This window comes from Rhynchophorus ferrugineus, unplaced genomic scaffold, assembly GCF_030347505.1.
Source record: "Rhynchophorus ferrugineus isolate W39M unplaced genomic scaffold, kcgeb_rfMv2 rfM3, whole genome shotgun sequence".
NCBI lineage: Eukaryota > Metazoa > Arthropoda > Insecta > Coleoptera > Curculionidae > Rhynchophorus > Rhynchophorus ferrugineus.
The window spans coordinates 73,812,834-73,825,265 of NW_027472582.1; the positions used below are offsets into that span (position 1 = coordinate 73,812,834).

At 33.0% G+C, this 12,432-nt stretch overlaps 2 protein-coding genes across 7 annotated transcripts in view; one reads left to right on the forward strand and one right to left on the reverse strand.

Annotated features, from left to right (window-relative positions):
* The window catches only part of Nep3 (M13 family metallopeptidase neprilysin 3), a 21,990-nt gene continuing 9,558 nt past the window's right edge, over window positions 1-12,432 (reverse strand). For all 6 annotated transcript variants that reach the window (XM_076397697.1, XM_076397695.1, XM_076397700.1 and 3 more), the window contains exons 2-13: window positions 9,289-9,355; window positions 6,943-7,112; window positions 5,231-5,462; window positions 4,788-5,173; window positions 4,564-4,734; window positions 3,717-3,865; window positions 3,490-3,656; window positions 3,252-3,434; window positions 3,037-3,198; window positions 2,709-2,981; window positions 1,145-1,332; window positions 1-1,090 (exon numbers count right to left, since the gene is read on the reverse strand). In XM_076397697.1, the coding sequence (XP_076253812.1) occupies window positions 914-1,090; window positions 1,145-1,332; window positions 2,709-2,981; window positions 3,037-3,198; window positions 3,252-3,434; window positions 3,490-3,656; window positions 3,717-3,865; window positions 4,564-4,734; window positions 4,788-5,173; window positions 5,231-5,462; window positions 6,943-7,112; window positions 9,289-9,355 (2,325 nt within the window). In that variant the 3' untranslated portion in view covers window positions 1-913. The remainder of the gene's footprint in view (window positions 1,091-1,144; window positions 1,333-2,708; window positions 2,982-3,036; window positions 3,199-3,251; window positions 3,435-3,489; window positions 3,657-3,716; window positions 3,866-4,563; window positions 4,735-4,787; window positions 5,174-5,230; window positions 5,463-6,942; window positions 7,113-9,288; window positions 9,356-12,432) is intronic.
* Window positions 8,815-12,432, forward strand: part of LOC143192377 (uncharacterized) — a 44,914-nt gene continuing 41,296 nt past the window's right edge. The window contains exon 1 of the mRNA XM_076397705.1: window positions 8,815-8,825. The gene's annotated coding sequence lies outside the window, so the exon portion shown is untranslated. The remainder of the gene's footprint in view (window positions 8,826-12,432) is intronic.

Consider the following 12,432-nt stretch of genomic DNA (forward strand, 5'->3'; position numbering starts at 1 on the left):
TAATAATATTTACATACTTTATTATTATCACAGTAAAAATACTCACAAATGTACATACACTATTGGTTTCTTCACTATTGATATGAGACTATTTGGCCTCTGTTTTCCAATTTTAAGCTATCTAAAATTAATTTTTTTGTGTTTTTTTTTGTTTTGTTTTCCTTTATAGCTACACATCTATAAAACAGTTAGCCTAACCTTACAAATAAAAACAAGCGACGTTATCGTTAATAATTTGAAATATCTAAAAAAGATATATAATAGTGTTGACACAACTCTCATTGGATACACAAAATTACGGAACAGTAATAAATTAACGTGAAACTATCAAATTTGAACATCGAAAAGTGCAGTTTCTCCTGCAATTGGTCTAATTTCATTAATTTTATTGTTAAATGTCAATCAATATATCGAAAAGTGTAAAAAATCACACCAAGCACAATTAAAATGAACAAAATGGTATCAATGGTCTTTTTTTTTCATTGCCTACTTTTACTTCGTTCATTCAAACAATTACTGAACTTTTTTTTATCGTAGTAGGCCTTGATTTGCTCCATCACTTGACAAGTTCATTGTACTACGATATGATATTTGTCCGTCTAATGGAAATGGAGACAGAGAAGGGAGACACAAAAATGGAATTGGGGAAGTCGAGTGAGCTCGAAAATCAGATCTTGTTTTATATCCAAGACATTAAATCTTTTAAATAAAATATATATGTGGGTACATTAATATTAAACAATATACATACTGCTTTAGATGTATAACATCAATATAGATACATACTCGGCAAAACTTGCATTTCGAATGCAAACTCAAGGAACCAAATGAGATATGAATGTTTCCACCGTCCGGCTACTCTCAATAGAAAAATATCTGCTTTGTACAACAGCCCTGGCGCGCTCTCCGGCTCTTACCACACCTCGCACTTCTTCTCCGGGTTCATGCGCGTGCCAACCTTGCACTGAAACTCGTCGCTGAACTCCCGCAGATTGCTCAATGCTCCTATCACTCGGAATTTCGCGGGCGAGTGAGTGTCCTTTTCGATTTCCAGGTTCGTGGCTTCTTTGGTGAACGCAGAACACCATACCTGCGATAACGCCATTTAGATATGGCGATTTTGATGATTAATTATAGAAATTACCTGAGCAAAAGCGACGAAGAAGAGTTGGCGATGATTCAGTGGAAGCCCAGGTAATTTTCTAGGTTCTTGCTTGTTTTTCATCATGTCCATGTAAGCGTGGTAAGCGGCCTTTAAACCTCCGTTGTCCGCAATGTTTTCACCGAGTGTTTGATTCCCATTAACATTTTTCCCGTTAATCTTGTAATTATCTATAAAAATGTTCGGAATTTTGCTAAGATTGTTGTTACGACTGTGTTACGTGAAAATGTTATCCAAGTTTTTTTCTATTACTACATTTATCCACATTTATTCTATTTTAAATTCATATTCACCATTATTTAACTAATAGAGCTCCTCCGCCATTTGAACATACAAAAATATAAAATTAGTACAATCTAACCAGAATATATCACAAAAATTGGAAATTATAAGCAACTGATGCGAGCCTTCATAATAAGTGTAAAAAAATTAAGAATAATTCAAATGATAAATACACACCATATTAACAATATAACTTAAAATTTTATTGGAAAAATCACGTCAAGTATATACAATAGAATAATCAAACTCATATACTACCGGTATAATTGTTCTTTTTTTGTGCCCTCACAGCTTCAGAAAAACGTTTGAGTTCATTATTAAATAACCTTTAAGGTTGCTCAAGAGTCATTTTAATTTGGTTGGAATACAATTCATGTTTTCTTAACTTTTAAATAAGCATTCATCATTATGTCAATAATATTTAACCCTTCGCAATTTTTTGAAAGGAAAAAAGGGAGTTCATCTGGGTTCAGTAAATATTAAAAATACGGTATACAAAATATTAGCATGTGGTCAATCATGTTTCCTCTTAAATTGTGCTCTTAGATTGTTAAAAAAAATAATGCGCATTCGCCATTCTGTTACAAATAATAATTGTTCCTTTTCAAACAAAAAATAGAATAGTAAAGTAAACCAGGTATTGGCCGTCCAATAACTTAATCTGACAATCGATTAAAACCAGCTAAACATACTATTACACGTTAACCACAAAAGAAAATTAAAAATATGGGTAAATAAGTACCACATCAGTTAACCAGGGAAAGAAAATAGACTAGGCGATGAAAAATGGAGACTGACCCTGTGCATGAAGATTTCGACCTAAACTAAAGTCTAACATAACTTTTTCAAGGATTTGTTTTCAAGTAATTATAAATTTTCAATCAAATTAATATACGAGATGTTAAGACCCAGATATCACTGTGACAACTCTAAAAGATATAGAGAGTGTGTAAAAAGTGGCACACCTTTCAAAACAATCTTTCCTTTTGCTTTTGTACAAAAATTGTTAACCATGGATAAATCAAAAGGTATTTTAGCACTCCATGAAGAAAACACCTCATATATATGTTAGAGACTGGTAAAAAGATTAAGAATGTATAAATTGAGATAAAACCACCATATAAGCCAGGCATTTCTCCATGTGATCAACACTTATTTTTGTTTACGTCTAACTTTATGGTAAATAACAGTCATTTTTAGGAAATATATGATGTTAAAATCGTGGATCACTTTTTCATAGACACAAATGCTTAATATTACTTACTGTATTGTTGCACAACACACTTGGTACGCTCCTTAAACCGTTCCACGGTTTTGTTGTTCCACCAGTGATTCAAGTTGCCGTTTTTATCATACTGCCTGCCCTGGTCATCGAAACCATGGGTCAGTTCGTGACCCATGACCACCCCCATGGCGCCGTAATTAAGACTGTCTGGAAATCTGGGGTCATAAAAGGGATTTTGAAGTATTCCGGCTGGAAATACCATCTGGTTCTTCGTTGGAGTGTAGTACGCGTTGACCGTGGACGGTACCATGCCTAAAACACACACAAAATGATATTTCACGTCTGGATTCGAACGAGAATCACTCACTCCATGTCGTTTTGTTAACGGGCTCGTTGATCTTTTCCAAATTTTTCTTCAAATTGTAATAGTTTATGTTGACGTTATTCTCGAAATATCGGTCAGACCTCACTGTCAAGTTATCGAATCTCTCATCCAAATGATTCACGTTCTTTATAAATTCCGGATAACCTAAAAAAACAAAAATAAGACCGATGGATAATGGTGCTTCGATGGCAGCTCACCGATCATATCTGAAATCGCGTCAGCTTTATCTATCGCCACTTTTCTTGTATCTTCATCCATCCAATTCAGGTTCTGAAAGTTTCTCTTGAAGGCGTCGCGAACATTGTTGATCATGACCTCAGCTTGTTCCTTCGAATCCGAATGGAACACTTCCCTCACGAATATAGCACCCAATGCGAAACCTTGTAAAATCACCATCATGTTCTGTCCTTAGATATACAGAAGTTAAATAAATACCTAGCACATTGTTGGTATCCTGTATACAGTATCTCCACTGAGGCTCATCAGCTCCATCCGAACCCATGAGAGCTGTTCGTAAGCCCTTATAAGCATCCCTGAACGGTTTCGAAAGGCACAGAGTAAATACCTTCACCGTTTGCCACACCAAGTAGTTATTCAATATGCTGAAACGAAAGGATGCGAGGCGAAATATAATCAAAACTCTAATCATCGGACTCACTTACATTCTTCCTTCGGTAGTGTTCTGGTAGTCGTTGATGAGATTAGTTAGATTGCCCAGATAGTCAGGCGCGTAAACTACAATCTGCTGTTTGGAACTGATCTTCTTCTGCACCACCTTCATAGCGTTCTCGAAAAACTGCCTCCAATCTATCTGAAAAATGGTCGATATGGACAATGGTATCAAAAACATTGGAGAACAATATAATCCTCCACCATTTTATCAGAATATTAATATAGAATTAGTACAGTTTCGCCGGAATATATTACAAAAAATGACTATATTTTCTCAGTTTCATATTTGCTTTGCTCTAATTAAAGATATTGGCGATGCGATCTTAAATAATTATATTAAAAACGTCCACCATTACATCATTAATATTAGTCTCTATCATTTACAAATAAACATAGTCAAAGCAGTTTATTAATAGGAACAATTTTAATCAAGGAGAGGATGTATCAAGATTTTATTTTTATTTTTCTTCAAATATTTAGTATCACAACTTTTAAAGTAATTTTTGTTCTACATTACTTCTTCTAAAGGTAAAAGAAAAACAGTTCCGCCAGATATATTTGGCTTTTGAAATTGCTGATCCTCATAACTGGCTTAAAGAAAAGTAATTCAAGTTTTTTCTGTTTTAAAAATTATGCACATCCACCATTTTATCAACATTAAAAGTTCCTTCGCCATTTTCTCAAAGAAAAAGAGAAACTTTAAATACAATAAATTTTGAATGCTTAAAGAATAAATTAGGCATAAAATAAAACTTTTATTGGTTAAATATTTAACCACAGAATATAGAAGCTAATCTAAAAATGAGAAATTGAATTAGTCATAATAATTTTACTCACAAAGTTGGCCTTCTCTTGTAACTCTGCTACAGTCATTAGATGATACAAAGACTCCTCATCCCTCCTAAGATCACTGGGCGTCGTGATATTGGCCAACTTAGTTTCAAACTGAATCACATCCTCCATTTGTTTTTTGGTGGCATTTAAGTCACCTCCCAGAAGGACTCCAACCTGAATAATATATAATTTAATGATGTGAGTATAAATTATGGTTAAATACCCACCTTTGTCATATATTCCAAATAAGCATTCAATACTTTTATATGATCTGCAGTTTTGTTCAAGTAATTGTCCCTTGTAGGTAAAGCCAGCCCACTTTGATCGATCTGTAGTACGTGTCTGCTTGAATTCCTGTCATCTTCTCCAACACCATAGGAAAACAGAGCACCCACGCCATATTTATTCTGGACTATCTCAAGCGTGTTTTGCAGCGTCCATTTGCTGATGTTGAACGGAGCATCAGTGATGTTCCAACCTCCCAGCTTCCTCAACAAGTCAAACATTGGTTCAGCACCCAGTGTTTCTACGGTATCATTAGTGTCTAGACAAGATTCGTAGTACATTTTTGCTTTTTGTTCCGCTTTTGATTTAAATGTGTCTATGGGTTGTTCTAAAATACATCTTATATGCAGTATTTGTTTATTAATTGTTTTAATTACGATCTCACCTAATACAGTCTTAATGACAAGCCAGTTCTGCTGTTCCAGCTTCATAAAAGTACCCCAGTTACTCTTCCCATCGGGAATCGGGTTCGCCTTCACCCAACCGTTACAGGAATAAGCGTAAAAATCGTCGCATGGATCCACGGACAGATCCATCGCCTCCAACATGTGACTGGATATTATCACGCAAGACTCGTTCAGGCAGGGTTGTTCGGCCACAAACCTGGCTTGTTCTAACTAAAAAAGTTATAGTTAAAATTTTATTTCGGTTATATTTTGTCACAAATAAGAATTCCTTCGCCATTTCATCAAATAAATATATGAAATTACTATGGATATTATATGTGTTTAGTTAATACCATAAATACGAGTATTTATACATATTATGGCCGTTTTTAGGATATTAAAGTAGTTTATAAAACGCATTCACCATTATATCACAAAAATAGTTCATTCACCATTTTGTCAAATAAAAAATTGTACTAATGTTTTATTAGCAGAATATTATAATATAGCTTTGTTTTTGTGTTGGTTTCAAAAGCAGAAAAAATATGTATAAGAATATTTGCTCTCAAACATAATAATTTAAAAAATAAATAGATTTCATTCAACGGTAAAACCACACAGTGTTGATATGTCATAACATCAGTTATATTTTAATAGGAATAGTTAATATTTACGCTTTTGCACAATTGTTATTCACTTAAATCGTCACATTTTAACGAAAATTAACATAAAATGGAATTAAAGATGTTTTGTCTTAAATCCTTAATAATTAAAAGGATATTATTATAAAATTAATAAAAATTTATGAAAATAAAAAAAGCTTCGACTCTATTCTAAATAATGTTTGAAAAACTTCTAAATTCTTTTAACAATCACCTACATTTTTTTTCTAAAATCTGCACCCACTAGATTATGTAATATAGAACTGAATATTACATTTTTTCCATGGTCTTTAATATGTCATAGTTATGATACATGATGATAATATACTGGGTCTTCTGTTTGCACAACAAATACATGTAATTGAATGTTTGTGCTGAAATTAGAAAGCTATAATATGTGACAAACGACATAAATTAGATGGTCTGATCGCAATAGGTAGTGTCAATAGCAACTATACACAGCGTGGTCAGTAAGAGTTCAAATTTCAAGATGTTATAAATAAAATAAAACTAACTGTACTGAAAACTGTTATAATATTTGATGTATTTCCCATTGTACACCCTGTGTATATACATATATTATATAAATTGAGATAAATATTATCGGAAATACACGAGGATAATGTGAACTAGCCCTAAATGACTGAATTTGATATACGACAACGCTTCCATTATTAGAATTATCTGGGACAATGTTGACTCTAGATAAATGTATATATCATGGCACTTCATTACCATATTGACTGTTGGGGGATAGGCAAATTTAATTAGAATTTATGCGTTATATTACTACGCCCATAAGATATTAATCACTGTATCAATATACAAATTGAAATAAAACTAATATTTTTAGTCATATCTCTGGTACTTTCAAGTTCTGATCTCTTGATCAAATGACGCTAGATCAGGGCTGTATTACTCCCTACCCACTAGTGAATGATAGTGAATATTAAGATAACATTAAACTGAAGAATATTAACTATATTAAATTGATAGACGAATACACAGATACTAGAAAGAAGAAACATGCTCTTACGAAAATATCTTACTTTAGACATTTGCAGATGATGTTCTACAACGTTGATGACTATCGACAGAACAATGATGACCATAAACAGGAATGTCCCTAGAAACAATAGTATCCTCTCTAGAGTGGACCTGACTTGCCATAGTCTGGCCCCAGGATGATATCTGATGTGTGTGGCGCTAGTGCTTATACCTAAAACAAAAATAAAAATATTACGTGCGTGGGAAAATAATCAATGTCTTTTGAATAGCATTATCAATTAAATTGTTTTGGAATATTAAACGTATTATCAATAATATTCTTTCAACACCTTCAGAAATGGTGTATCATTATATTTTGATGATTTAGGCTGTATAGGTTCTAAAAAAATTGACAAATGGAGGAAGTATATTTGTTCCTACTATTTCAAATTAATCAAATTATTAAATATGTCACAGTTCAAGAACCTCTATCTAATTCTTACAGTTAAGATCAGACTGCTGAATAATATGGCCAAAGAGCATTACTGCATATTCAATCCAATCAAATTGATATAGCGTGTGGCAAAGAATTATTATTGAACACGAAAGAATATCCATTGGACATGCAGATCGAGATGGATATACAAGCAAGAACTGTGGATTTATGGAAATAAGCATTGTCTAGCATAATACCTTAGCCTGAATGAACTCCATCAGATACACAGAAGAAGAAGTTGACAAATGGTAGAATCATGAAGATCAGCATCAAAATAGGCCTCAATTTCGGCGATCACCTCTTCATTCGACAAGAATTTCTTCCCAGCGAGCATTCTTTTGAGATCTGAGAACAGGAAATAGTCGCTGGGTGGCAGATCTGGAGAACACGTTGGAATAGGAAGCAATTCGAAGCCCAATTCATGGATTTTTGGCATCGTTTTCACTGACTTGTAACACGGTGCATTGTCTTGGTGAAGCTGTACTTTCTTTTTTTTAAATGCGGCCATTTTTCGGCGATTTCATCCTTCAAACGGTCCAATAACGCTATGTGATAGTCGCTGTTGATGGTCCTTCCTTTTCAAGGTAGTCAATGAAAATTATTCCATGCACATCCCAAAATACAGACGCCATAACCTTGCCAGCCGACTGTTGCTTTTCCCCACGCTTTGGAGCGGGTTCATCGTGTGCAGTCCACTCGGATGACTGTCGATTGGACTTCGGAGTGAAATGATGGAGCTATGTTTCATCCATTGTAATATATCGACGCAAAAACTCGGGTTTATTACGCTTGATTATCTTCAAACACTGCTCTGAACCATGAATTAGTCGTTGCTTTTGGTCAAAAGTGAGCTCACGCGGCATCCACTATGCACAGAGCTTTCTCATACCCAAATATTGGTAAATTATATAATGTACACGTTCAGTTAATATCATTAGAGTGTCTGAGATATGTACAAAATTCTAATCTAAATAAAATAATTTAACAAAAATTTTATCAAATATAATTTATTTTAACATTATAGTACATATAAAAACAACAGTTAATTGTACAACCACAAGTTTATAGGTTAGAGTTATAACCTCTTACCACTATTGTTCTCAAGAATTTTGCATACGTCTGACAACTGAACGACTTTGACAGGCTTATTCCTTTAAGTGTTCAAACTAATCAGACATCATTGTGTCTCTTTTTAAGTAAAATAAAATGAGAAGGAAAATATTGTCTAAATCTGAAACGAATTTAGGAATTGCGGCAGGTAATACATTAAATATCTTGATGACATATGTACAAAGAAAACTTTGAATAGACTATATATATATATGAATTAGGTATACTATAATGTTAAAATACATTTTAGTTGATAAAATTATTTTTGTTTAGTTGCTTTATTGACATTAGAACTTTATTATATGTCAAAGCCAAATGAACTAAAAAAAAAAGTTGATGCGGCAACATGGCCACGTTTTGACGTCCTAATTTTTCGTGATGTGCATTGACCGTTTTATTGGACGGACTATATATTTGTTCAAGAAATATTACATGTACAAAAACATTAATTACCCTTTCACGAACTTCAAACAATATTTTACACAATCAAATGTTTTCATTCGTTTCTCAAAATATTTTATAAGATTCTCATAACGAATAAATCTCCGTGCAAACCAAACCAAACAAATTCGAGTAACCGAATTATGTAAATATGCGGGAGACAATAGCTTTCGCGTAGTTTATTGAATAAACAGTGTCGTAAATGTTGTATAAACTAATGCCAGACCATATTGTTTTGACGTTATTCTCGCCATATCGTTCTAGATTTGATTAAACGATCCGTCTGAGACTTATTTGTTATTCCGGATAAGACGATTTATAACGATTCTCATGTTTTATTAAGGAAAAAAAATCAACGTACCTTCTGTCAGTTGGACACTGTTGACGCTGTCATCGTCTCCAAAATCCGCATTGGTATATCTAGTCATCTGAAAAAGTACGTATTTTAGTTTCAGAGCAAAATACTAAAAAAGAGAAACACAACATAAATATGAGTAAATAGATATAGTGACGATTTTGATCATATTTCTAGTATATTCAAAGTTTTTTTGTACATACGTCATCAAGATGTTTAATGTATTGCCTGCCCCAATTTGTAAATTCGTTTCAGAATCAGACAATATTTTCCTTCTCATTTTATTCTAGTTAAAAAGAGACACAATGCTGTCTGATTAGTTCGAACACTTAAACTAATAAGCCCGTCAAAGTCGTTCAGTTGTCAGACGTATGCAAAATTCTTGAAAGCAATAGTGATAAGAGGTTATAACTCTTACATTATAAACTATTTTTTCTGCATAATTGACTGTAGTATTTAGATGTACTGCAATGTTAAAATTAATTATATTTGATAACATTTTTGTTCAACTATTTTATTTAGATTAGAATTTTGTTGTATATCAAAGCCCAATGCGGCAACAATGCGCCGTTTTGACGTCACAAATTTAGATGACTTATGTACAAAATAACTTTAAATAGACTATATTTAGTTTACTAAAGACAATTAATGACACCATTTGACAGCAAAAACTCAAAATATATTCATATTATTTTGTGTACTTGAGTAACATCAATTAAGCCAGAACCTTAATATAACAATTAATAGTTGTTTCTCTAAAAAAGAAGTAAATCAACGCATCATCATCATCGCAATCATCATCGCAAATCATCGAGTTTAGATCACATTATCTCATAATAATAATTAGCATAATTCATAATTGAATATTAGAATTTTATATGCAACAGTAAAAATATTATTAGATTTAATCTTATTTATTTAGTTGCATGTTTGCTCTGCTTTTGCCATGTTAAATGTAGTTAAAATAAATAAAGTTATACACTTTTTAATATGAAAACATATACAATTAACCTTGATGCAATAAAATGGCGAATGCGTTAAATATAATTGGATTTAATGAAAAAAATGTTGACAGAAAAAAATTACAACATAGATGTGATTAAATATAGCTAGTATTCAAGTCATATGTGGTTAATTCTAGATAATTAATGTAATGTCGTAGGTTCTTAAATGATAATAATTAAAACGAAACATTATTATTGATTAAATACTTTTGTTTTTCGTACAAAAAATATATATCATCGGTTTTGAGAAAATTAAAAATCAGTACTTGATATATTACTCATAAAGTGCGTCATTGAAAGTCACTATCAAGACAGAATCACTGGCAATAAAATTAAACAAACTCTTTACATACAGAGAAAAATAATAAATATTTTATTTAAAAAAAAACATTAATTCTTCACAAAAATGATATTTTTGAAAAAAAAACTACATAACTTAAGAAAATGGAATAAAGTATTTATTCAAAGTATTGGCCATTTGATTCTACCATCTTTCAGGCAATTTCTGGATGCCATCCCAAAACACCTGTTTGTCTTTTCGGCAAAACCATTCATCGAACCATCTTCTAACTTCCCCAAAACTGACAAGGTGTTGCTGTGAAATCGCGCGTTCCATTGATGCAAAAAGTTGATAGTCGGAAGGGACAAGGTCTGGAGAGTAAGGCGGTTTGGCTTTATAGGACGGTGCATTATCGTGCTGTAAAATCACTTTACCGTGTCTTCGGGTCCATTCCGGAGGTTTTTCGATTAATACATGGTTCAAATTAATCATTTTTTGTCGGTAGCGACCACTTTTAACTATTACACCAGGTTTGAACAGTTCGTAAGACACCAAACACAAAGTGACCACAACGATTTGGCCTTGGAGTCGATTGGTCGGCTTCGCCAGGTAATAACCACAATTTTTTGCGCTAAAACAGCATTTCGCACACGATTTTTCGATTTCCCATTTGGATATCATTCAGTAAATGTGGCAACGATCTACCCATCTTTTGGATATTTCAATAACTCTACCAGTTTCGCATCTTCGATCTTTGTCAGTCAATCACAACGTTCTTTGTCTTGCACATAGAAGTCACCTCTTTTAAATTTTGAAAACCACGCTTCACATGTTTTCACGAGTTTCTACCCGCAAATTAATAAAAAAAGTAATCCGTGCTGATAATTTACATTTACAGACACGAAAATTGATATTTTCGAAGAAGTATAAATCTGTGACGGGGTGACTTTCGCAAAGTATAACATCTATAGTTTTAACATCAAGTTTCAACATCTGTTAGAAAAAATGGTAATGATTTTCCGGTACACTTGGTATATAGATGTTACCATTTTTGATGAAAGAGCTGAAGGAGTTTCAGCAGATGTTAATTTTGATGTGGAACAAGGTCAGGTATATGAATCAAACATAGTCATACATATCCACTAGCTGGAGCATGCTGCCTGCGATTATGTATCAAATTTGATCGCAGCTGCCCACTGCGTCTTTCATCCAAAACGCCGATTTAGTCGTACAATTGCCAAATTACATTACAAGTACGTCTCTAGATTTGATCTTCAACTGTCATACACAATAATTGGCAAAATAAGCTTTCAAATAAGTAGGACTTCAGTTTTGATTGTAGTATTTCCTCCTTTCCATACGTTTTCCTCCATCATTCTTCCCCTACAGTACTGATCTAAGGTATTTGAACTTTTGTATTTGCTCTAACCAGATGCAGCTGCAATTCAAAAAAGCAGGTCAGTCCTTTGGCCAGCATAATTACATCCATATTATGCTGAAAATCATCCACTGCTAATGGAATCATCGCAAGATGTCTCAAGCTTAAACGATTTACTCAAATTTCAATTGAAACCTTCTTTATAACAGGTCAATTGAAAAGTCCCCGGCTTGACACATAGATGGCGCTATTATAATTAAATCCATATGTTTCTTAGTTTGCCCTAACCCTCAAAAGATGCGTGTATAAATTTGACAGCTGTCGGATCATTAGTTTGTGAATTATAGCATTTTGAGTGAACTTTTGTTATTATGAAATAAATGGATAAAAAGGAATTTCGTGTGTTGATAAAATATTGCTTTTTGAAGGGAAAAAAATACAGTTTTTGGCTTGATGCCGAGTTTCTGGACACTGTCCCAGGAAAATCA